This window comes from Leopardus geoffroyi, chromosome A1, assembly GCF_018350155.1.
Source record: "Leopardus geoffroyi isolate Oge1 chromosome A1, O.geoffroyi_Oge1_pat1.0, whole genome shotgun sequence".
Classification (NCBI taxonomy): domain Eukaryota; kingdom Metazoa; phylum Chordata; class Mammalia; order Carnivora; family Felidae; genus Leopardus; species Leopardus geoffroyi.
Window position 1 is genome coordinate 101,326,164 of NC_059326.1, and position 26,018 is coordinate 101,352,181.

The 26,018-nt window shown below is 39.0% G+C and overlaps 1 protein-coding gene and 1 long non-coding RNA gene across 9 annotated transcripts in view; one reads left to right on the forward strand and one right to left on the reverse strand.

Moving 5' to 3' along the window:
* Positions 1-26,018, reverse strand: part of CEP120 (centrosomal protein 120) — a 79,691-nt gene that overhangs the window by 20,359 nt on the left and 33,314 nt on the right. For all 8 annotated transcript variants that reach the window (XR_006714494.1, XR_006714492.1, XM_045486990.1 and 5 more), the window contains exons 15-19: positions 25,789-25,878; positions 16,731-16,823; positions 15,414-15,575; positions 13,002-13,124; positions 5,959-6,057 (exon numbers count right to left, since the gene is read on the reverse strand). Coding sequence is in view for 6 of the 8 variants with exons in the window: in XM_045486990.1 (XP_045342946.1) it covers positions 5,959-6,057; positions 13,002-13,124; positions 15,414-15,575; positions 16,731-16,823; positions 25,789-25,878 (567 nt within the window). In the remaining 2 variants the exon portion in view is untranslated. The remainder of the gene's footprint in view (positions 1-5,958; positions 6,058-13,001; positions 13,125-15,413; positions 15,576-16,730; positions 16,824-25,788; positions 25,879-26,018) is intronic.
* Positions 18,730-20,733, forward strand: LOC123602555. The gene is made up of 2 exons (XR_006714495.1): positions 18,730-19,064; positions 20,150-20,733. It is a non-coding gene; the product is annotated as an uncharacterized LOC123602555 (long non-coding RNA).

Consider the following 26,018-nt stretch of genomic DNA (forward strand, 5'->3'; position numbering starts at 1 on the left):
AGTGCGAGGAACCAATTTCTGTGGTTTGTTAGTAAGTCTCTGATATTTTGTTATGGGAACCCAAAGAGACGAAGACAGGGTCCGTAGTTACACACAAATGGTAGTCAATCTCCTATCCTCTATCTCAGGGGTCACTCATGTTGTTTGCTATTTTTTCCATCCTCTTTTTTCCCCTCTGTTTCAGCTTAGATGCTTTTTACTGACTTGACTTCACACATCCTTGGTTCTGCTGCATCCAATCTGTTGTTAACTCATCTTTTACATTCTTACATTTCACTTAAAATATTTCTCAGTTCCACAATTTCTACATTATTCAAAATACTCTAATTCTTCATTCCATTTCTTCATCATATCACCTTTGTTCTAAAACACAGTAATAGCAGTTATTTCAAACTTGGCATCTGGTGACTCTAAAATCTGGATTACCTGTTGACTTCTATTGAGCAAAGGGCATTAACAGGCATTCCTTAGTGAAGAAAGACATGTGGTTGATATGCAAAAGAAAAGCTGCTCCAAGTAAGTCATCAGGGATAGGAAAACTGAAGCCACAAAGTGACACTATTTCAAACCCACCAAACTGGAAAAAATTAACACATGTGATAATAGCCAAGTGTTGGACATCATATGAAGAATAACAGTTACACACCACTCTTGGGAACTCAAGAGTCGTACAAGCACTTTGGAAAGTAATTTTGCCCTATTTAGCAAAGCATTAGAAAGCAGCGACCCCTATTACCAGAAACTCTACTTTTTGATATAAATACTAGAGAAACTCGGACAAATTCAAAACTTTTCAGTGCTGTCTTGTTCTAAGTTAAAGGAAAAAGCCATTGAGAAAGGACTGGGTAAAATGTGCTATGTTCATCTGTTTGTTTTATAAAGCAATAAAAATGAACTATAGCTACTTGCCTCAACATAGCTAAATCTCAAAACCAATTTTGAGTCATACAAGGCGGACAAGAGAATGATTCAAAGGCAATGAGTCCATCTACATAAAGTTTAAAACCACACAAACGTAAAGAAAAGCAAAGGGAGAATAAATACCAAATTTAGGCAAGTAGTTACCTCTGGAGAGGATGCAGTTGAGCAAAGGCACAGAAGGCTTCCAGAACACTGATAATGTGCTCTGGTTCTTAAAATAGAAGTGGAGCGGGGGGGGGGGGGGGGGGGGGGTAGGGTGCATAACCATCTTCTTTTTCTTTCCCTCTTTGGACTGTTAGGATCTATTTCTTTTAAAAAGCAACTATTAAGAAAAAAAGGAAAAGAAAGCTCGGCAAAAACAGACCCAGTTGTTACCTCTGGCTGGTGATTTTTATTTTCTGTGTTATGCAGTGCTGCAAAGTTTGTCTTTGTTTACAATAAGCAAGCATAATTATTACAAGCAGAAAAAAATAATAAGAGTCAATTAGGTTAGGTTACTTTGTAAAATTGTAATTTTATAGTTCTAAAACACAGAAGACAAGCCTTTAAATGCCTTGAATTTTTCATCACATATATGGCATTAATACTGATCACACACGCACACACAAAAATTAGAGGTTACAGAAAGAAATCCTCTCTGCTGCCAGGTGCTCTGGGTTAAAGACTCCTCAATCAAGTGAGTATAATCTTTATTTTGCCTGAACTGCCTATAAATCCAGAGAGGAGATGTAAACATGCATACACTAGACTAAACAGCGGCTAAAAAGTGGCCACTACTTACTCTCCCGCTCACACATACCATGTAAGTCTGTGGGAAAAACTTACAACTAAACTAAGGAACTCAAGTCAAGTTTTCTGAAAATAACCCAGAGCTGACAAGTCAGTAGGAGGGCCTGGATGGTTTCAAGACACAGTTTTTAACCAAGACTTGGACCTCCAACTGTTTTCTTAAACAAAGATTTACATCCCATCCTTGGCTAAATTACTTATAAATTAATCAAATTAATTACCCTGAGTGGATAAGCAGGAGACTGGACAAGATAGTGCTGATGTCAGCCAATGAAGCCTGTGTTGTTTTAACTAAATATATCAGAGCTTAGTTTTAAACAGATCTACTGTGCACAAATATGGTAAGGGACCCACATCCTACCCAAAATCTTAGTTCTGTTTCCTGTCTTGGGAACAAGCGGACCTAGTTTCAATTTATCTCACATAATGAAAATGTTAAATTTTCTACACGAACAAATTCATACCTCTTAATGATTTATTTTTCAAAAGGAGTAGGTTTTATTCAACCTACACAATTGTTTTCTAAGGTGATGAGAAATATTTTTAAACAAACATTTTTTTAGAAAAAAATTAAAGTGACAATCTTGAGTATCTGTCAAACAATGAAACCTTTGGTTTAAAAATATTTCTGTAGTGTATCTTCATGGAGACTGGGGGTGGGGTGGAAACAACTAAATTTCCCCTTAGATGTCTCACCATCAGAATTCTTTCAGATCTGTGCTACACAATGTACCAAAGATATCAAATCCAGAATGTCTGGGTATCATTTCCTTGTTTTCTAAGTTAGGACCCATTTATGTTTATTTGTTTTTTTTGTTTTTTTGTTTTTTTACAGCTGTTACCTCCCCAAGTTAGCAAAGAACAACAACAACAAATTTTTAAGGCTTGGAAACACAGACTTTTAAGGTTGGGAATTAGACGATTTTTTTTTCCCTAAATCATTAGACGAGTATGTTTTGTTTTTTTGTTTTTTTTTAATTCACAAATTGACTGTACTGGGTCACCTTTGAGTAATGGAAATCTGTTTAAACATTCTTTTGGCAATAGGCACCCAGCATTAGATCTTATTTCCAAGCTTTACCAGCTGGGTTTTGTCATTAACATTTATTAACAATCTAAGATATGGCTTTCCCCATCTAATCCGTACTACACAAATGTTTTGTATGGCCCTCCAGAGGATTTTGCTGTGACAAATTACTGGCAGAGATTATAGCCCCGTGGCTATTCACCAGAGGCAATGTAAAATTAACATGGTACTAATCCAATTTAAACAAGAAGTTGCACAAACAATCCTCTGAACAAAAGCAGATAGAGGATTCCAATTTTATATTCAAACACAATAAATGTGTTTTTAATAAAAAGTTCTAGAAAAATATGGTACTTTCACACATATGAATTGTGCCTATTTGATGAAGCTATTAATTTTAACCCTATAAGAACAGTTAGTGGCAGAGCACAGTTTGGGATGGTCATGGCAAAGGCTTATATTTGCTCTTCAAGTACCAAACCTCCAATGTCGTCTGTGGAACATCAGTGATTCCTAGTGACCTAAAGGTTGTTTACAGTGTTGTTTCCAAAGCAGAAAGTTAGTGGGATAAGGAACAGAATTAGTCTCGAGGAAGATTACTGCACTCAAAGAATGAGGCTCTTTTCTTGAAGAAATAGTTTAGAGTTGAATTCTACATTTAACGCCGTTTTCTTAATACATAAAGTAACTCACGGGGAAGCATCTGACTTTCGTGATAGCCTCTCCTACTAGGAACAAACAGCAAAATTATCTGCCCATGCTTTTTAGGCAAGGGGGTAGAAAATACATAGGACAAAAGGGGGTAAATGTAAAAGAATGGATGAAATGGGAAGATTCAGAAGGTAACAAAAGGGTACAGGGATGCACGTGACAGGAAGGAGACATTTCAGTCATTAACGATTACTCCTCTCTCCAAAGGAAATGCCCTCCTCAACGCTCACACTTTTCCACCTTTTCATTACTGGTTCTGGTAATGCCCCATGATTCATTCCCTTAGTCTCTGAGCCTTCACTGTGTAACTTCTTTAATGGCAGGCACCATTTTCTACTTCTTCCCCATCTCCTCTCCGTACTTTGGCATCCTGACTGGAGCTTCTTCTCTCATTATGAGAGCTGGTCTAACAGTCACTGATGCCATTTTGCTTGCTGGGATGTGCCAAACCATGACTTGTGCCTGGATACTGTGTCAGAAATCCCTAAAACCTTCCAGGGCTCACTTTCTTCTCCTCGAAATCCTTTCATTATTTGGCTTCCATGGAATAACCTGATACCAGCATAAAGGGGAAACAGCCGGGACCCCAGTCCAGTGGCTCTAATCCTTGCTCGCTCACTCGTGACCTGTGCGATCTGGTGCACCTTCCTTAACTTCCCTAAGTCTCCGTTTCTTTCACCTAGAAAATCGAAATTCAGTTACCAGCTCTACTGCGATCTTGGTTAGGATGAAATGACAAGGTGTGAGGGGCCTGAAATCATGACCGCCCTCTTGCTCTCTGCCCGTTGGTTCCATCATCAGCTCTCAGGCCTCCTCTGCAAACCTAAGAATGCTCAGTTTTATCTACCACAGCTTAAATTCTCACATCTGCAAGGAGCCCAATCATCCTCCCAATACCAGCTGCATATTTCTGAATGCTTGCTGAATTTCTTTTGGCAAAAGTCAAGAAGTCCACATTCGCAAGTCCTTTCTCCTCCTTGCATTACTACCGTTATTTCCATACTGGAAAACTCGCTTTGCAGACACTGAGGCTTCAGCCTTTGGCATCATCTTCAACTTTCTACTTTGCATTACAATCAGGTAAAAACGGGGCTATACCAATCTACCAAAACCATGTTTTGGGGGTTTTTTCCCCAGGAATCTGTGTGTCACGTTCCCACTTAAGTTCCAGTCCTGGTTACCTGAAACTACCTCTAAAATTGACCCTCCTCTCTTGTCCAAGTAGAGTCTCTGCTTTCCACCTTCCTGCATGTTTGCTATACTCATTTTGTTGGTTACATTTATAGCATTTCCCTCCCTGCTTTCTTAAATCACAACCAGCTCACCAGAGGTCTATCTCAAATACTCCTCTTCCAGAGCGTCCTACTTAAGTGCTATTAAATAGATGTACTTGCCCCTCCTGCCTCCTCAGGATGGTTCTTGTCACGGCTCTCACTCTTAAATATAAATGTTACATTTATAATTTTCTTCCCTCTTAATAAATTCCAAGCTCTCTGAGGGAAAGACTTAAGTTTTACATACACCAATAAATCTAGGGCAGTACTGTGAATACAGGAGGCCCTCAGTACACGCATCTGTCCTTGATCCTGTGAACATTTATAAAATACTTTCACTTCGTGTAATATTCTGTTATGCTTACAATCTCAACTCTTCGACAGGCTACATTAAGGCAAACTGTACTGTTTATTCTCCTGAGGTCTTGTACATACCTCTCTTTGAGAGCAGTAGGTGTTTAGTACAATACCACAGAGATGTTTAATAGCATTTGCTGGTCATGGAGACAGAGAAAAAAATACAATTATGAAAAACCCTATGTGCCAAATTTCACTCCGAATAAACTGATCATTAAAGAAAGGCAAAAGTTTGAAGGGTTAGGTCAAGTAGATTAGATTCTAAAGGAAAACCTTGCTCACATTTAATTGATCTTAATCATTTGAGCAAATTTCACTCCAAAATAAGATTAATTTCTCCTGAGGCTTATGGCATTTGTTATTTAGTAGTAGGAAGAAGAAGAAAAAAGAAGTCTAAGAAGAATTCAGGAAACCACTATCACTTTTAAATTCTTGTAAAATTGTGCAAAAATTGTGGTTCCTTTTCTTAACTGAATAAATGACTAGGTCTTCTAGGACTAACATTTGAAATCAGCTGTTCAGCTGGAGGACATGTTAAATCTTTTCAGTTATTCTGAAACTTCTCTTCTGAAAGTTACTTTCAATGGAAAGAAATTAATACTAAGACAAAAAAAATGGCTGTTTTATAAGTGAAAGTGAAAGAAATCATTCCTAATTTCTTCTGGGGAGGACAACAGTTGCCAATTTGAAAAAAAAAAAAAAAAGGACCTAAGAGTTAATTTTTTTATTAACAATCTTTTAATAATCTCGAAAATAGCCCTGCAGATCCAAATGTCCACATATGAACGTAATAGCTATTGCCAAATACGCATACTTTTAAAGAATCAAGGGGAAAAAGACATAAAAAGAAGAATCCATCATCAGCTATAAACTACATACCTGTTTAAGTCTGGCAAGTTCTTTCAAAGCTCGTCCCCACTGCTGCTTGTAATGTAGTTTAGACTTAGTTGCAGATTCCAACTTCCTTTCAAGTTCAACCTAACAGTGATTAAAATCGTATCAAGTGAAACACTATACCACTGTGTACAATCACTGAAAGATAATATATACAAAGAGTCTGGCTTAAGAAAAGAGTTTATACAGTGTAACATACGACATCATCTAAAACTGTTATATAATTTACTATAAATATTATGGCACATGAACATTTTCTTGTTTAAAATATAGTCGTATTTTTACTGCCTAACAGCCTATACTGAAAGGAACGGAATCAGTCTTAACCTCCAGACAGTTACTATAAATGTATTAAAACGTGTATAGAGTGCAAAACATTCATTTTTTACAAAAAGCAGTCCTTACTGTTAGCATTCCAATTTAGCTGGCACTCGACATCTCAGAAACCTAGTTCTTCCTTCTGGGGGCCTATCATGAGATGGAACTTGGTCTTACAACCCCGAGAGCTAGTAGAGATACTCTTATAACTCTATTGCCGCAAAACTCGGAGAGTGCTGAGAGCAGGGAGATCTTTTATCAGAAAGCAGTTTACTGAGAAAGAGGACAAAGGGGAAAATATTTTAAGAATGTTAAAATAAACCTGAGACTAGGAAAAATAATGCTCCTCATAACACTAACTTTGATTTTCTATTTTTCCTCAAACATATAAAGAAAAACATGAAAGTGATTCCATTAAAAAAAATGGTTATTTATACTTGCAGCAGGCAATCTGTTGTGCATGAACCGAAGCCAACTTGGCGATGTTCTGGAATGTACGTTCTCAGTGTTTCAAACCAAGTACCAAACAAATTCATGAAGCCAACAGACAGTTTTACTATTTAAGTGATAATGTAATAATCTGCCTGAATTACAGCACAATACTGTGACTCTAAACTGGTCTAAGTTTTTTATATCAAGTCTAGTTTTTCCCATACACACAACTCTTCATGTTTTGCAGGAACATCAAACCAAAGGCACAGTCCCAAAATTCAAACTTCAGAAAACGTGTATGAAAATAAAAGGAAAGGAAAAGCAGATTGCCAAATTCCCTTCACAAAAGACCAGAATATTCTCTGCAGTAATATCTGAACTCATGGAGTCACGGTCTTTTCTGCTTTATAAATCCCTGGTGCTTGAATTTAAAGGTGTTGACATTTCACAACTAGACTTACATGTCTTAAGTTGAATAAACACTCTGAGATTATCAAAGGTGACCTCTTCTACTTGTGCCCCAAAGATTTATACATATTACTTGGTAATTTAACAGTAGGGCATAAGTCAGAGGAATAGCAAAAATCGTTTTATATTGCTGGGATAAAAGGGTAGTATTTAATTATAAAAGTGATCATGTCCCTGGGTCTTGGAGAAGGTCTGGTAGCCTAGACTGGCCCAAGGATGAGGGTTAGGAAGGGATGACCCCAGAGGGATCAAGTATATCCCATGGACTAACTCCATAGAAAAGGCTGGATAGGTTTTATCAGTTTTGCCAGGATTATCAAAATCACATTTGCATATTCACAGTTAAATAAAAAAAAAAACAAAAAAACAAACGTAGTTTGCAAATTTCAGATTCAAACCCCACTTTTCTCATGCATTCCTATGACCTAATCAGTGATTCCTAACCTTTCTTCTTCTTCTTTTTTTTTTTTTTAAGAATACAGGTGCCTCTGTGATTCTAAGGAAACATAGGGGACCCAGTTCCCAGAAACATGCACACGACTAAAGATCTGAGAGAACTCCAGGGCATTCAAAGACCTTGAGCTGAAACCTCTCCTCTTGAGTAGATCTAAGGCTTGGGCAAGCTTTTCACTTACCTCATGAACCAAGTTACAGATTTCTCATGTGAAAACTCACCTCAGGACCCAGAGTCCATTCAGAGGCCAGTGCAGGCAGAAGGCACAAACCCGTGTTCACTCGTTCTCTGTCTCCCTGTTTCTAGGCCCACAAGTCTCATTCTCTGCTCAGTGGATGGCACGGTCTTTGTCTCTGATGCCCTATTCCCCACTGTCACAAGGAACTACAGAGACTTCTCCCTGGCAGAACTTGGCAGTTTTATTCTCTTATGTTGCTCCTGCCCTTTCCTTGGCCCATGTTCGTATCTTCTCCCGTCTCCTCAGCCTCCACACTTTTCTGTCTCCAAATCCCGCAAACCACTGTCAGGTCAATTTACTCTCAAAGATGCAGCTGCTACTTGCCTGCAGGCTGGAACCTACACTCCTCTGCCTGTTTTAAGGTGTTCCAGAACCGAACTTCTGTCCTACTTGCTGCACCTATTTCCTTGGTGTTCCTCAACAAAAAACCCTCTACTCCAGCCCGTAGGTTGGTGTCCTCGTTCACCCCTCATCACCCAATTAACTTCCTACGCCTGTCACTTTCTTCTCTGCTTACTTAAAACTACTATTTTCTCAACTGCAAAGAGTTTCTATCATATTCCCTGGTATTTGATCACACACAGTCACTTCAGGCTCCTTGAGGCATCTCTCCAATTTTATTACAAACTCTTTAAAAGTGAGGTCCCGGAAGGATCATGTACTTTTTCTCCTTTTTTTTCTCTCATCTTTCCCTTTGCCTTAAGACAGGGGTGGACGCATGGTAGCTACCAAATCATCATAAATACATAAATTTTGGCATTTATCTTCAACTTCAGTCTGCCCTACTATATTAATGTTTTCCATATTTATTTAAAAACCTAATTATTTTTAAGCCATCTAAGAGACACTCCTAGTTAAAAGCAAATCATAAACTATTCTTGACTTTTTAATAAAAGGAATGAAGAATTACATCTGGTAAAACTGTATCTTATTTTACACCATTTCAGTGAAAATTGAAGTATTTCTGTTAAACTGAAGAGAATAGGTAATCAGCAAATGCTCTCTATTTCACATAACCAGAAGTTATATACAATGAATAAGATACTTTTTCACTTATGTCTTTCTTTTTGTGCGTTTATGTCTTTGTTATTACTTAGCAATAAGAAACAAGATTCTGCCCTCTTCTGGCTCCAAACAAAATTTACCAAGAATTTTCACCAGAGCTGAGAAGCCGTGTTTTACTCAACACTTAAACATGCTGGATGAGTTCCTTGGGTCTCAAACAGAGGCAGTTTAATTGTTCATTTTTTTCCCCTTGCCCTTCACAAGTTCATGGCACTGTTTACATTTTTGATACGTTGAGGGATTTTTATCCTTTTGGTAGAAGTATAGTTGGAAAACGGGATTTAAAGAAATCACGTAAAATGTATTTCTATGGTAGCTAGTTACCAACTTTCTATTCACAAAAGATAAGGTTCTAATTGTGAGATATGTGGTCTCTGAAGGTAAAATAAAAACACTCTTTGACGCTTAGTGTCTGTGCACTTTAGCTATCTTTGGTAGGTACCACAGAATTCACAGTTGTAAACAGGGAAATAGTGGAATACTTGTTTTTAATTAAAAGAGGGGTTATGGGGCACCTGGGTGGCTCAGCCAGTTGGGCGACCAACTCTTGACTTCGGCTCAGGTCACAGTCTCGAGGTTCGTGGGTTTGAGCCCCACGTTGGGCTTGGTGCTGACACTGCAGAGACTGCTTGGGAGAGCCTCTCTCTCTCCAAATAGGTAAAATAAACTTTTTTTTTTTTTAATTTTATTTATTTTTGATAGAGAGAGAGACAGAGCATGAGCAGGGGAGGGGCAGAGAGAGAGGGAGACACAGCATCGGAAGCAGGCTCCAGGCTCCGAGCTGTCAGCACAGAGCCTGGCGCGGGGCTCGAACTCACGAACTGTGAGATCATGACCTGAGCCGAAGTCGGATGCTCAGCCAATTGAGCCACCCAGGCACTCCCCCTTTTTTTTTTAAGAGGGGTTAAAAATGTCCAACTGGATTCAAGTTCACTGATAGAGAAATTCAGAAGGCCCAAGAATCAAATGGAGAAACGAAAAGATTTTCCAGGTATGTAAGAAGCAGAATCAACAAGGCTTGGCAGTTAAGTGCACGTAGGGGTAAGAAGAGGAACCAGAGATAGCATGGCAATGGACAGGCTGCAGCAAGACAGTGAGTTCAGAAGCAGAACAAACCAGTTAATACGTGCTTCAACCCCCAAAAAACTTACTTTACCACACCCTTTCTTGTCGCCAGCTTTTCTACGTATTATTCACCCTTTCTGCCTTTTAAATAGTGTTTCTACTTCCTAAGACTGACTCTTCTTTGGTCCACTCATCCCCTCCTCTCTCAAAGCTCAATTTCTTCTTGCTATTAAATGCTTATCCTCAATCTAAAAATATTCAGGGGCACCTGGGAGGCTCAGTTAGGTGAGAGTCCAACTCTTTGACTAGAGGTCGTGATCTCAGGGTGGTGGGATCAAGCCCCACATGGGGCTCAGCCTTGGGCCTGCTCCCTCTGCCCCTCTCTGGCTCACTCAAAAAATATCTCTGTATATGTATATGTTCGTAGATTTTCCACCTACCATATAAGGTTTTAACAACATGAAGCCCCCGGGTTACATATTTTCCTGGTTTTTTTTCAATGCCAAACTTTTATAACCCTCTGCAGTTTTGCTTCTTCAAAACCTCTTACCTGCAAAACATAAGGCCCTTCTTCAACCGTTCTTGACTTGGCTGTCATAAGAGATGACTTCTATTTCCTTATTCTCCAAATCCCTCCTCTTAGCACTGCACTAGACTGTCTTTACTATGTCTCTGGATCTTTTTAGCCTCCTTCTCTGACTCTTGCTTTTTGTACCTGAGGCCGTAGTTCCCACCAACTTGTCTGGGTGTCCTTCCTAAAGACACCTTAGACCATTTCATCTAAATCCAAGGCGGTTAGTTTATTCCAGTGATTCCAAATCTTTATCTCTACCCCCTTTTCTCTCTTCCTACTATACTTGCCTATTTGTTAAAAAACTATTTATTTAATTTTGAGAGAGAGAGGGAAAGAGAGAGTCCGGGAGAGAATCCCAAGAAGCTCCGAGCTGTCAGCACAGAGCCTGACGCAGGGCTCAAACTAATGAACTGTGGGATCATGATCTGAGGTGAAATCGAAAGAGTCAGCCACTTAACCGACTGAAGCAGCCAGGCGTCCCATACTTACCCATTTTCAACCCCTCAGTGAACTGCTCCGCTTCAACTTTTTCTGCTAGAGTCTCAAATGGAACCTGCCTAGAACCATAATTCTCTACAACTTTCAACCTCCTCAAAAAGTTCTTCGTGAAAATTCTTCACTCCTATTAACATCCATTAAGCCAATGTAATACACTTGAGAGTAATCTCTGACTTTTCTTACCAGATGAAATACAAATTCTTTAACTTAGCATCTAAGGTCTTCCCCACATATGGCCACAAATTATCTTAATTTCTAGCATTCTCTTATCAGCCCTGTTATTTTACAACTACCACAATAGTTAAACTCCCAAGTTCTAGTCAAGCTATTACCCGAATATGCAACAGGCTTCCTAACTCCTCTAGTTCTCACGAATACTTCTTGGAATACTCTCCCACATACATTCACTTATTAATGTGCCCTTTAGATTCTATATCTAGTCTCCCTTCTTAGTTTACCTCATGTGTTGATTCCAGAAGTAGCTTTGTCTGCCCTTTGAGTTCACAGCATTTAGTAAGAGAGAGTTAGATAGTACGGTAAGCTATTACCTGCTTTTCACTTTAATTATCTGGGTAAGTTCCCTGCCTCTTTGTAGGACTCGTCATTTATTTGACTCTCTCTTGAACGTTTTTAAATCATTCAGCATAGCATTTAGCACAGCGCCCAGGAGCATGCATCTTGGCTGGATAATGAAAAACCAGTTCTGTCATTTAGCATCCTGCCAGGAAACTGGTTATACAGGTAACAGGAAAGCACAAATGCTAGAGAGGATAGGATGAGGCAACCAGTGATAAGCAGGAGCAGCCAGGCCCTATGTCTCCGGGGGTAGGAGGGACTACAAAAGCAAGTACCATGGGTAACAGTTCTTTCTACTAGGAACGCAGAAACACGGATTGTTCATGCAGTAGGGACAGCCCAAGGCAAGCTGGAGAGAAGGTGTCTAGCCAGAGAGGAAACCATAAAAAGGTGCACCTACTAAGAGAGAAGGGAAGCACACAGACAAAGAGAAGAACGAACTACCCTGGCAACTTCCTGACACCCCCTACCAATCTTCTGATAGTGCCCCCTAGTGGCTACATCTGCAGCGGAAAAGAGGCAAGGAAGCCTTCAAGAGAATGTTCAGTGGACAATGACAGGCCATGGCTGACACCATGAAATCCTGTAACTTCTGAAAATTATTCTCTTATTAACTGTGTCACTTCTTGGGTAGGCTGTATCTTTTTAATAATACCTAAAAAATACTAAACGATAAAATGCAACAGCACATACTGTCAAACTTAACATTTTGGACAGTACACAGTTTTTAATGCCTAGAAGCAGAACATTCTTCCCGTTTGCAGAGGATCACTATATAACTAGAGGCAGGACCTGGCCTCCAACTGCAAGAAACAAAATAGGATGGATATCCTTTCTCTGGGCTCAGAGGAGAGCGTAGTCTTGTGATTGATACGAATGCTCCTACCTGGGGCACTGAATCTACAGGGTAGTAAGTAATATGTAGTCAGCATTCATGATGGCAAGACTGGCTGTTGAATACAGAAATCAGGTGATAAGGCAGTGAAAGCACCAACAATAGCAAGAGGAGACAGTTTTGGGACAGGATAGGCCATGCTGTCCTTCCCCCTGTTCTTGTACATATTTTGGAAGCTGTTCTTTAGCCTTCCTGAGAGTTCTGTGGATTCCTTTATTTCTAGAGTTAGTCACTTCTGTTTTGTGCAACCAACAACTCTAGTTAGTATATGCTGTAACTGATAGAAGCCAAGAAATTCAAGTACTGACAATGCCATGTGTCTCAAATGCTGTTCTTATTTGATATCAGAATACTACAGTGAAATGTCAGTACATTTTATATTCAGATAGCACCTACTGATTTTATAAATTATCAGAATTAAATTGCCATAAACTGACACGGGTACCTTTTCCAAGGTGAGTAGATTTATTTCAGACTGAAGGCGGATTTCTGGTTTGTTGCTCTGCTGATCCTTGAACTGATGGAACTCTTTTTCCAAAATCTTATACTTATTTTCAGCATCATTAAGCTGTATTAAAAAAAAAAAAAAAAAGGATGACAGCCATTTAAAAAGACCAGTATGCAAAGTTCAATGCTACAGAATTCAACAGTCATTTTTTTTCTTATTGTAAAGCTTGTTTATAGTAGAAAATTTAGAAAATCCATAAAGCATGAGGAAAATTAAGATTTCTAGTAATCTTAAAAATTTAGTGAGTCAACTAATTAATAATATACAAAAACTTTTATTTAAGAGTAGGAAATGTGTTAGAAAACCAGGATCATGAGAACATTTTTGCTCAATTTTAGATGGCAAATGAAAGTCACTTTATAAAAATACTTACACTATACCCTTAAGATGTCACGTGTACGAGAATACTATGCACATTAGATATACCAGCTAATGACGATAAAAATAAAAAACTTAATTTTAGCGCGGTATTTATTGTTCTTATCATTTAAAACTGTGAACGTTTCATAATTCAAACACTATTACAACTTAAAGTCATTTCAAGATGATTTAACTCAACCCCTTCATTTCTGTGGATAAGACATTTGAGGGTTTCAGAAGCTCAGCTCGGCAGTGCCCAGGATCTAGTCAGCGGCAGAGACAAGAACAGCTCTCAGATCTATTCACCCCCTAGAATAAAGCTCTGATGAAAGCAGGCAATACTTTTTAAAATTAAATAAAACAGAGACTTACCTGGACTCAACACTCTATATATAATACACTTTCAAAACTACCAAAACAAAACAAAAAACCAAACAGAATATAAGAATGTTCTTTTCAAATCTGGGATTTTTTTTTTTAATCAAATGCAAACAAGGACTGTTAAAGATGCCTTCCATAACCCTCTAGCAATCATTAGATAAACCCATTTATCTACTTTCTAAGATATAAGACTTAACCAAATTTGAAATGCTGAGAAAATTGGTGGCAAAAATGGAATTTAAATTATCCATAATCAATTCTTGTTTCATGCCAGTAAGCACAAATAATTCTAATTAGGGTTTAGTTTATCTAGCATCTTTAGGTAATGAGGTACTCTATTACCTGCAAAGTCTTCCTATGGCTGAAGTTTACTTCTTTGAATATCCAAACTTTGACTTTTCAATTTGGAAAAAAACCTTTCTCAAGCATCTCTCTCTCTCATTTATTTCTGTTTTAAACAAAAGCTAACAGACTTAAAATTTGGTATTTTTTCTACCATTCAGAAACATTACCATACATTTTTATTATTATTATTATTTTTGAGACAGAGAGAGACATAGTGTGAGCGGGGGAGGACAGAGTGAGAGGAAGACAAAGAATCCAAAGCAGGCTCAAGGCTCTGAGCTGGCAACACAGAGCCCGAGGCAGGGCTTGAACCCATGAACCATGAGATCATGACCTGAGCCGAAGTTGGATACTTAACCGACTGAGCCACCCAGGTGTCCCAGAGACATTATCATAAACAATTACTGTGCCTAAAATCAGGTTGTGCAGAAGTAAGCTATGTGGCACACTAGGCTTTTTCTTTTGCTAAATGTCCATAAGTGACACAGATTGTTTGAGTTCTGGGAACTGCTTTTATATTTTGAAATACAGACACTTATCTTCATCACCTTTCACTGATAGAATGATCAAAAAGAGACAGTCAGTCTGGGACATACTTAGAAAGGGGACTCTCTCTGAAGCCATGGGCAGCAATACGATTGTATAGTACAAAGTAAGTCCTGGGCCTGGAGGAAGTCCAATACTGGAGGGTTAGGAAAAGGAAAAGGAGCCTGAGAGGTGGCCAGAAAGTAGACGAAGACCAGGAGAGTGGGGTTAAAGAAGGGGAAAGAAGAGAATACACAACAGAAGTCCAACAGTGTTGGAGCTGTCTGATTAAGAGGGGGAGTCAAAGTGATGAGCCATTGGTGGCTTCGCTGACAAGGGGCTGGAGCCAAGGGGATGGGGTGTGGGGTAGGAAGGGCCGAAAGGTGAGAGTAAGGTGAGGAGCGCAGAGGCACTCACGAACCGGCGTTCTTAACTGAATTTGGTCCAGTGACACATGCACAAGATGTTGGCCAAAAGGCGATTTATCAGAAAGAAAGATGTTGAATTACCTGAAATATAGTTCAATCTTGTGCAAACAGTGACAAGGGAAGGAAAATTATTCCAAGGTAGTCTTTAGCTTTGATTTAGGAAAACAAGAGCCAGCTTAAAGTATATCGGCATCTTGGTGCAATCAACATCATCAATAGTTCAAAAACCACTGTGAATTTCTCTAACTTTTCAGTGAATTCTTCCTACAAAACAAATAAACTCTAAGTGATGACAACTATTTGATCCCACCTGCTGCTGCAGTCGATGTTTGTCCTCTTCTAGCTGCTTGATCTTTAACCTTTCTAGTTCTACTTGGTGAACACAATCTTCTCTGGCCCTGCGGATGGAGTCCTGAAGTTCTTGCAGGTTCCGGTCACGTTCTGATTTCAGTTCCTTCCTTTCTCTTTGAACCTAAAAACAAGTGCGTCTTTATGAGGCTGGCCTAAAGGCTCAGCTACAGTATGCTGTTCAATATTCTATTATCCTTCTACACAATGTTTACAATATTTCCAATTTTATTTTCATATCCTTTTCCATTGTCCGAGTTCACGTTGAAGCACAATTGAAATTATACATTAAAAAAAATTTTTTTAATGTATTTATTTACTCTTGAGAGTGCACGAGTGTGTGAGTAGGGGAGGGGCAGATAGAGAGGGAAAGAGAGAACCCCAAGTGGGCTCTGTGCTGATAGCACACAGGGCTTCAACCCACATTGCTAATCCATCTTCATTTAATTCTAAAATACAAAGTGTATCCAAAACTCCATATATGACTTATATAAATTCAATTGAAAAGGCCCTAATCACTTAAAATTCCTTCTTATTACCTAAGCAAATATACCCAAGTTCCTTTTCTTCTTTAGGAATTTCTTCTATTCTGCCTAATCACATAGAAAGTAACAGAGCCTTCATATTGGAAACAAATACATTTAAGGTGAAACATCAATTGAGAAATCCCAGAAAATGTAGGAGGATCAGGTAAGAGTGAAATGCTGAGAAAAATTTTAAGAAACACATATGGTTAGGACGGGAGCACACAAATTTAATGTGGAAGAAATTCTAATAATTTGAAATGATTTATGTAGTAATTGAAATAAATATTTAGGCTAAAATTTATCAAGACCTAACAAAAATGCTAACTAGGCATGGTATTAACAGAAGTTTTCATCCATCCTTGGGCTCTAACCTTTAATCGACAACCAGGTGGGATATTCCCTTGTTACTGAGAATGACATCCGAATTCTAGGCCCCTCAGCCTGTGCAACGTTTTCTCTATGCTCTGGGCAGTGTGACTATCCAGTCCCTCCACATCCTGAGAAGAAGTGTACTTCCGCAGAGTGCAGCAGTCAGCCAAAGCTGGCTGGCCGGCTATGAACCATTTCAAATAACAAACACTTTGCTATGTATTCCTCACATTCTGACATGTCAAAGATGCTTTCCTCTGCTGAACAGCAGTTTTCTCCACCATGCCTACAAGACAGTTTCCATGAAATACTTTTTATGAAATATATTTTATAATAGCATGTACCTCGTGCATGGATTCCAGGAAATAAAGACATACAATTACCTCTGACTCTGCAATGATCAGCTGCTGCTCTCGTTTCTCTAAGTCAATTAGGGTTTTTTGAAGTTTTCCTTCTAGGACAGTATATTCAGCCACCTAAAATATAATAAAAGACACATTATCTTTTCCCCAACTTTCAAAACACAAGCAAATCCAACAATGCATACATTATAACTTACTGAAACACAAGTTCTGGAAATAGGAAACTCATGAATTATATCCACCAAGTCAGAGCAGAAATTCCTTCTATTACTCTAAGTGAGGGCATCCCTCTAGCTTCTGCTTGGGTATCTCTAGTGACGTTCAATTTCCAGAGGAAGGTCATTCTCCCACTGGGCAGTCAGGCTGCTAGTAAAATCTTATGTGTAGTCAAAACATTATGTGTAGCTCTTTAAAATCTGCCTTCGTCACTACTCCAGTATTCCTCTGACGCCCCCTTCAGCACATACACTCTTTCCCTGCAACGAATCCTGATGCTAGTTCGGCTAGCTGGTCAGTTTCAAGTCAACTCTCCTATGGGTTCAGGTCCGATCCTTTCCTACAGTTCCAGTAACTGAGTTCCTAATTGCTTCTGATGCACCACTCCCTGCTTGGGCCCCAAGCCTTAATCTCCAGGGGCCTCTAGTTCTGCCCTGCTCTTCGGCGGTGAGATTCCCGTTCAGAGAAAAGACACCTGCCAGTTCAGCCTACACAGGATGGAGGAGTCTTTACGGTTTTCTGTCTTTCATTTCTAACTGATCACTTTTACTGCGACTTCCTGAACCAATTTCTTTGTTCTCACCAACTGGTTCCCAGATTTCAGGTCCATCCTAACACTCTCTTTCCCACAGTTAATAAGACCTTGCTTTAATCCTCCTTCATCTTATTTCTACCCCTTAGACAGAAGGAAAAAAAAAATCTATCTTCATGTATTTGGTCTGGCAATAGCCATCATACATCCTCTCACTTTTTCTTCTCCAAGAGAAACACAAGTTTCAGCTATTACTCACATATTAATTACAATTTCCACATCGTCTAACATCTTGGATCTAATCTACAGTCTAGATTCTAGATTAAGTCTTTTTAAAAAATGTGGTACCCAGATGTGATCTCCCTACTTCATAGGCCAAAGAATGTCCACTGCCCAAGATGAAGACAACGTGTCTATTACGTTAGTCTAAACCTGCACGTGCTATTTCAGGATCCTAATCACAGTTTGCTCTGTCAAAGAAAATCCCCAAGGCTTTTGTTTTTAAACCTGGGATAACTATAACAACATACCTATTGTCCGAAAGATTGTTTCGACTACAGAAGTTGACATTTGTCCTTGTTAAACTTTAGTTCAATGACTTAGGCCTGGCATGCTAGAGAATCATGAGCCATTACCTATTCATTCTGACCCACTTTTGGTTTATCTCAAAAAAATGCTAAGCATGTCCTACCGCCTTAAAAAGTCTTAGAGAGGTAAGTAAACAGGATGGTGGGTCAGTATTCAAATGTTCTTCCTCTGGCAACCGAAATGCATGGGTTCCCAGAGCTCTGTCTCAGGAGGTCTCCTCTCCTACTACCTGACCTCAGGGAATGATCTTAACTACCTACCATCACATATACTAAGCACTTCCAAAACCAGATTGCAAAGTCAAAACCCCCTCCAGAGATTACATCTTTATCTCTGTCTCCAGTATTCCCTATGTATCTCAAACTCAAAAGTGAGTAAAAACCTGAGATCATAATCATTTCAATAACAAATACCTATTGAATATCTAGGAGATGTGGGTAAAACAAAGTCTTGTGAACCTATATTCTGAGGGAAGACAAACTATGAAAATAGAAGTGGATAGTTAACGTAATTCTAAGTAAATACTAGAATGAAAACAAGCAGAACGAGCATATAATTAGCTCCTGCGGGCAGAAGAAGGCCTATTTAAGACAGAATGATCAGAGAAGGCCTCACTCAGATTATTTTGAACAGAGACTAGACAGTACCTCTAACAAAAGGGTCTTCTATAGATCCTGAGGGGGACTTAGGGAGCATGTCTGAGGAACTACAGAGAGGCCAGGTTGGTGAGAACAGACTATGTGAATAGAAGGCTGACAGAAATGAGGTCACAAAGGAAGCTAGTAGATAGATCACATAAGGCTGTGTAGGACCTGGTAAGAAACAGGAGTTTTATTCTATGCGTAATGAGTAGGAGAGATTTTAAGCAGAAGAGTACGTACTCTGACTTTTGGTTTAAAAGTCTCAACCTTGGTGGATATGAATTTAACAAGCTACCGGGGTCAGGAAAGAGGACAGAATTCTGAGTTAAGAAGTAACTGTAGTAATCTAGGAAAGAGATCAGGAATATTTAAACTAAGGTAAGTAGTGAAGAAGGTGGCTGAAAGTGGTTCGTTTCCAGAATCTGTACGCAATACAGAGTCAAGAGAATTTGCTGACAAACTAGATGTGGAACGAAACAGTCAAGGGTAACTTGCCTTGTAGCCTGAGGAGCTCAGTAAAAGGTATTGCCATTTATTAAGATGGGGATCAACAGGAACAAATTTATACAGGAGGGAGACAAAGAGCCTGTCTCTAGACATGCTCCCTTTGATTTGCTTAGCAGAGAATCAGTTGGCAGTGTAGTATAGGCAGCCGAACAGCCAAATGTAGAGTCCAGTGAAGAGGTTGGAGATACTGACACACACACACACACACAAACACACACACACACACACACACACACACAGTGAATAACTGTGTTTAACTTGTATATGATGCTAAGAAAGTGGATGAGAATACTTGAAGAAGTGTAAAAACAGAAAAGAGGTTCAAGGACTGGGCTTTGGGGCAAGCCAATAAAGCGAGCAGAGGCTGAGGGGGGAAAAAAAAGTTCCGGCATGAAAATTGCCAAGGGGAGACCAGTGAATTCAGTAGAACAGTAGGAAAGTATAGGAAGGGGAGTCAAGTTGAGGAAATGTTTGAGAAAGGGAAAGATCCAATCAGGTGAGGATGAGGGAGGGTTGGCTGAGAACCGCTCTGGGAAGAGAAGGAATTGATTAGGGAAAGCAGTAGGATGCGAGGGTAGCACTGAATATCCCTTAAGGCTTGAGACCTTAAACCTCGGTAACTCCATTTGTCTAGCTCCTGTTCGTCTTTCCTCCTTCATCTTATCATGGCTATTCCTGTTCAGCCTTTATTTTCTTTTACAACTCATTATTGCTTCCCTGGCCTTCCTGGCTTTGGATCCACATTCCTCTATTCTGCAACAACTGTTCTAAAATGAAAATCTCACTTCCTTGTTCTCTTACATAAAAATCTTCATTTAAAAAATAAGTTTATCAAATTTCTACCTTTCCCAAGCAGGTTTTATCATCTGAACCATAGAACATAAAAAATGATCTAACTGATTATTTTCTCCATCTTCTCTTTAATGGCACACAAATCTACCATTGCTGAAGCACAGGAGGAAGTGAATCCACCAGCAACAGTGCCCGCTGGCAGGCATCATGGCTTAATTCTCCCAGGAAACCCTGGCTGAGAACGTCTACGGGATCAAGTCTAATCTCCTCAGAATGAAACAGAAGATCATTTACATGCCATAGACATCTCCACCGTATTTCTTGAGACTTCTCTTCCCTTCTTCCTATATCAAGCTACCGACGATTTCCTTAATGCCGAGCCTATTTCCAACTTCTTTGTTTGGAATTCCCTTGGAGTCTCTGTGGTAGTGTCTACTAATCTTTATCAAAGTGGAAGCATGATCCTATCCATGAAACACTTCCTCCTATTCCCTAACGCAGAACCGAGGTCTTCCTTCTTGGTAGGTATATGATAGTGATCTTCAGCCATCTGATGGGAAGTCATGTAGAAGACAGAACAAACATGATCTCAGCTATATGGAAGGCCACACAGGACCAGAATGTTATAGTCCTACGTTTGTCAAGTAATGAATTTGTCTTCAACTGTCACTGGGTTTAGCATGTCAATCTGGACAACCAGGTCATTTCCAGGACACTGGTTTCTGAAAATACAGATTTGGTACAGTTACAAATATTTCACTTGACCCCAAAGGCCCCAAATGAGCTGGTGGACTATTAATTGCTTCAAGGTTAACTAAAGCTTCATTTCTTTGGGAAAAAAGTTTATGTGTAACACCAGAGGATGCATTATTTTATGAAAAGAAAATATTCCACAAAAATAATCTGCTCTTTCACAGTTAAAATAATCCTTCCACACTGGTTCCAAAAGATGACCAAAAAAACACTGATAGATTAATAACCGTCCCCCACCATGATACAAATCATTAGGTACACATAAGCTTAAAATATTAACTTATTATGAAATACTAATATACGTGAGTCTAACTAGATGTAATTTTATTTACTAAATATATCCCTTCACTACTGCTTCCTGAATTGGTGGGGTGTTAACTAGTTAGCACCTTGTCAGGCAGGACAAACCTCCTCATAGTAAGTAGATGAGCTCCATTTTACTATTAACTCCTTTTGTGCTGAAGAGCAGAAGTAAATTTAGATGGCTGCATGCTGTTCCACCAATATTACCGAGACTCCTTCAGGTAAGTTTTCCAAGTACCGAAGAAGTTATACGTTGTTTTATTTTTTTTTAAATTTTTTTCAACGTTTACTTATTTTTGGGACAGAGAGAGACAGAGCATGAACGGGGGAGGGGCAGAGAGAGAGGGAGACACAGAATCGGAAACAGGCTCCAGGCTCTGAGCCATCAGCCCAGAGCCTGACTCGGGGCTCGAACTCCCGGACCGCGAGATCGTGACCTGGCTGAAGTCGGACGCTTAACCGACTGCGCCACCCAGGCGCCCCAAAGTTATACGTTGTTTTAAAACAATCAGGTAAATAAAGTGAAAATAAATCAACAGAAAAGGCGTATACACTGTAGATGTAGCAATCACACAGGGGGATTCTCAGAGAATTTAGCTTGAAAAGATTTCATCCTATTCAGGCAAACACTGCTTTTTTTCTCCCCAATTAATCAATTTTACAGTGGCTTATGAAGTTTTAGGAAATGGATCACATCCTAGCTGACCATATTCTTACACGACAGGGCACACATTGTGCTGGATGAGTTGTTACTCTCAAATGTATTTAGGTTGGAAAAAAACCAGCAATCCTATCAAGTTTTTGACAAGACTAATTCAAATAGCCACTTACTAGACAGATCTCATATTCCTTTTTCTTTAGTATTTATTTAGTTTGGGAGAGTGAGCATGTGAGCAGGGAAGGGACAGAGAGAGAGGGTGAGAGAGAATCCTAGGCAGGCCCTACACTCTCAGCACAGATCCCATTGTGGGGCTCGAACTCATCAACTGTGAGATCATGATCTGAGCCAAAATCAAGTTAGATACTTAACTGACAGAGCCACCCAGGTACCCTTTGTATTTCATTTTCTAAGCAGAGTTATTATAAACTAGTCAAGAAATAGACAATTCAAGCTGAAATGGTGGGAGAAATTGTATATGATGGTAACCGACAAGATAATTATCAAAATGACAACCAAGCAAAAACTACTTTGAGTTTTTTTTCAACCATTATACAGACACTGTTTTGTTTTCTTTTTGTAATAGAAAGATCAAGTATGGCACAAGTTGGATCTGTCAAAATGTTAACTAAGAAAGTTTTTCTGATTTGACTTTTGCAAAACTTAACACAGGAAAACTCTTCAAAAGCATTTAAAAAAAAAATGGTTCCACAATAAACTCTGCTTACCTTAAAAGCTAAATGAAAAATTCTAAAAAATTAAATATTTGATAGCTCACTCAGATTCAATGAATAAAGGATACCTGAGAACTGTAAATCCAACTTAATATAAAAGACACATTTAAGGAAAACTAGTACATTGCTTAAATATGTGTGAGGGCCTCTAGTTTTTAAAGTTTGGTTATTTGAACACTTCTTAAGAATGGATGGTTTGGAGTACTGTTAACTTTTTCTTTTTTTAGATTTTTTTTTTTAACCCACTGGTTTTTCACATTTTTAATGGTTGTGAATTAAGGGCAATAAAATTGAAACAGTTATTTGAAAGCCCAAGGCCTTGGGGACTTCTGCTTGGTCTACTCGTAAAAGACTACCTGCCCTCCTCTACAAACACAAATGGAACGACATGCATGAAACAACTGTGTTTACACATTGGAGAATGGGCAGCACAGGACCATCACCACTGACAGAGCAGAGATGAATGAGTCCAGCCCTACAATAACTCTAGCATTTTCCAGACTAAGGCTCAGAGAAGGGGACACCCAGCAGAGCCTCTCAATCTTGCTGAGGTGAGGCAGCAGAGAGGAGACTAAAGAGGCTGCGGGAACTCGAGGTGGTGAGGAGGAGGGAGATGTGGAGAAAGTGAGCGCTGGAGACCAGCAGAGTAGTCCCCTCCAGTCCGAGGGGAAACCCTGTGAGGCTAGGTAAAGTACCACTAGAAAGTTCGAAGATACGGCATTCCCAGAGCTCAGTCAGGAATGAGAATAGTGGGCATTCCTCCTGGTCTGAGGGGAGAGATTGTCATATGCTAGGCATCTTACCATACAGCCCACGGCTACAGGCTCTTCTCAGTTTGCCCTAGCAAAACTCAAAAGGATCAAACTCAACCCAAATAACCTCACACACCAAGATCCAGAAATCAACAATGTAAACCTCACAATTTCTGGCATCTAAGAAAAAATTACCAGTCATTCAAAGTAATATAAAATTGTCCCCCATAACCAGATGAAAAAAACAAAAGAAAGAGACCTCAAAATGACACGCATGTTGTAACTAGTAGATAACATATTGTAAATATATTCCAGATACTCAAGAATGTAAAGGAAAATACGAACATGAGGAAAAGTGCTTAAAAAAAAAGGAAAAGGCCTAAGTGAACCTTATAGAGATGAAAAATACAGTATATGAAAGGAAACATTGTGCTGAATTGGATTTGTGGCAAATCAGACCCTTCAGAAGAACCAATGGTCAACTGGAAGTCACAGCAATAAAATATATCCAAGATGAAGCAGTGAGAGGAAAAAAAAGACTTAAAAAATAATTCAATTCTCTCAGACAATATGAAGTAGTACAATACATGCACGCTGGACTCTGATCAGGAGAGGAGAAAGAGACACAGGAAAAAATTTTCAGCAATAAAAACCCAAAATGTTCCAAGCTTGATAAAACCCTATAACCAAAGCAGCTCCAAGACTCCAAGCAGGGTGCACATAAACACACACACACACACAGAATCACAAGGCCCATCAAATTCCTAATGCTGAAAACTAGGGATCGAGAAAAAAAAATCTTAAACCAAGTGAGAGGAAAAAAGAGACCTTACAGAGATAGAGGGCCAAGATAACAAGGCCAGCAGATTTTTCCATCAAGAACGAAACAAGCCAAAATGCTAATGTAACAACTTTACAGACTGAGACAAAAAGCTGTCAACCCAGAATTCTATACCCAGTGAAAATATATTTATTTCAAAATGAGAGATAAACACTTCTTCAAGCAAAAGCTAACAGCATATATCTCCATCAGATCCATACTACAAGAAATGTTATTTATGTGGTTAATAAAAGAGGCTTTTGCTTCAAAGTTTTCTTTAAAAACTAACTCTTAGGGTGCCTGGGTGGCTCAGTCAGTTGGGCGGCCGACTTCAGCTCAGGTCATGATCTCAAGGTCCATGAGTTCCAGCCCCGCGTCGGGCTCTGTGCTGATGGCTCAGAGCCTGGAGCCTGTTTCAGATTCTGTGTCTCCCTCTCTCTGACCCTCCCTGTTCATGCTCTGTCTCTCCCTGTCTCAAAAATAAATTTAAAAAAAATAATAAAAATAAAAACTAACTCTTAAAAGCAAAAATATATTTTAGGATAATTTATGGAGAAGCAAAATGTATGATGGTATCAACACAAAGAACACATGCCTGATATACACTGATGTAAACTTATTACACTATACGTGATACGGTATAATAGCATTATTAGCATCAATAATTAATTATAATAATAGTAGTAGTTGTGTGCTAATAATAAGTTAAAACTGAATATTTTAAACCTTAAAGCAACCCTCCCAAAAAGCAATGAAACAGACACTGGTAATAAAGCAATAGTAAAAATAAAATGGGATTATAAGAAAAGTCAATGAATCCAAAAGAAAGCAGGAAAAGACCAAAAAAAAAAAAGAACTAAGAGAAGGCACCTGGGTGGCTCAGTATCTGACTTCAGCTCAGATCACGATCTTGCGGTTCATGGGTTCAAGCCCCATGTAAGGCTCTGTGCTGACAGCTCAGAGCCTGCAGCCTGCTTCAGATTCTGTGTCTCCTTCACTCTCTGCCCCTCCCCCGCTTGCATTCTGTGTGTGTGTCTCCCTCTCTCTCTCAAAAATAAACATTAAAAAATTAAAAAAAAAAAAAAAAAGAACTAAGAAACGATGGAACAATGGAAAAGCAACAACAAAACAGATTTAAACCCAAGCATAGCAAAAAACAAGTAAAAAAAACCTAAGTGTGCCAATAATTACATATTAAATGTAACTGGTTGGTCAGAGCCCTGAAAATAACTTTCGAAAATATTCTAGTCTGCATCCTGCTCCAGTCTCTTGGTGGAGGGCAGTAAGCCGTCCTGCCATTGGTTATCTTCTCCCGTTTGTAGCTATGTCATTAACCACTCGTAGAGGGTTTAATTTCAGTATTTGAAAGAAGTGTTATTTTCAGGGTTTTTGTTTTACTCAATAACTTAAGTGTAAATAGGTAAGTACTGAACTTTTGCTTTTTGGAGTAAGATCAGATGGTCTCATTTTTAAAGATGTCATTTATTCCAGGATTAAATTCTTAAAATTACCTTCTAAGTTCTTGATGCTTTTTTATTAGCATCTGATTAGCAACAGATTAAAAGGTGCTATCTTCTTTTTTCATACAGAGGTAGGCTTTTTTCCTAGAGTATTCATTTTTTGAACAAATAATACATTTGCAGGGTTCAAAATCAAAAAAGCAGCCAATACCTTAGAGAGAAAGGCCTTCCTCCTACTCCTGACCCATCCAATTCAGTTTATCCAAAACAGTATACAATCGTTGTACTTTGTTACTCCACAGATTTCCTATAAACGTTATTACCTTTTTCTTTACGAGTGATTCTCTTTCTCGGTCTCTTTTCTTCCATTCCTCTGCAAGAGCCTGCATATGAGCCAATTCCTTCTGCTTTAGCTACACAAGGAAGAAAAAGTCACAAAAAGCACATCAATATTTCAAACACACAAATCGGTCGTTCTCTGTTAAATACTACTGATCACCAGTATGTTTCCTTCAGACCTCCTCTTTTATTCTTAAAACAAACCAAAGAGAAT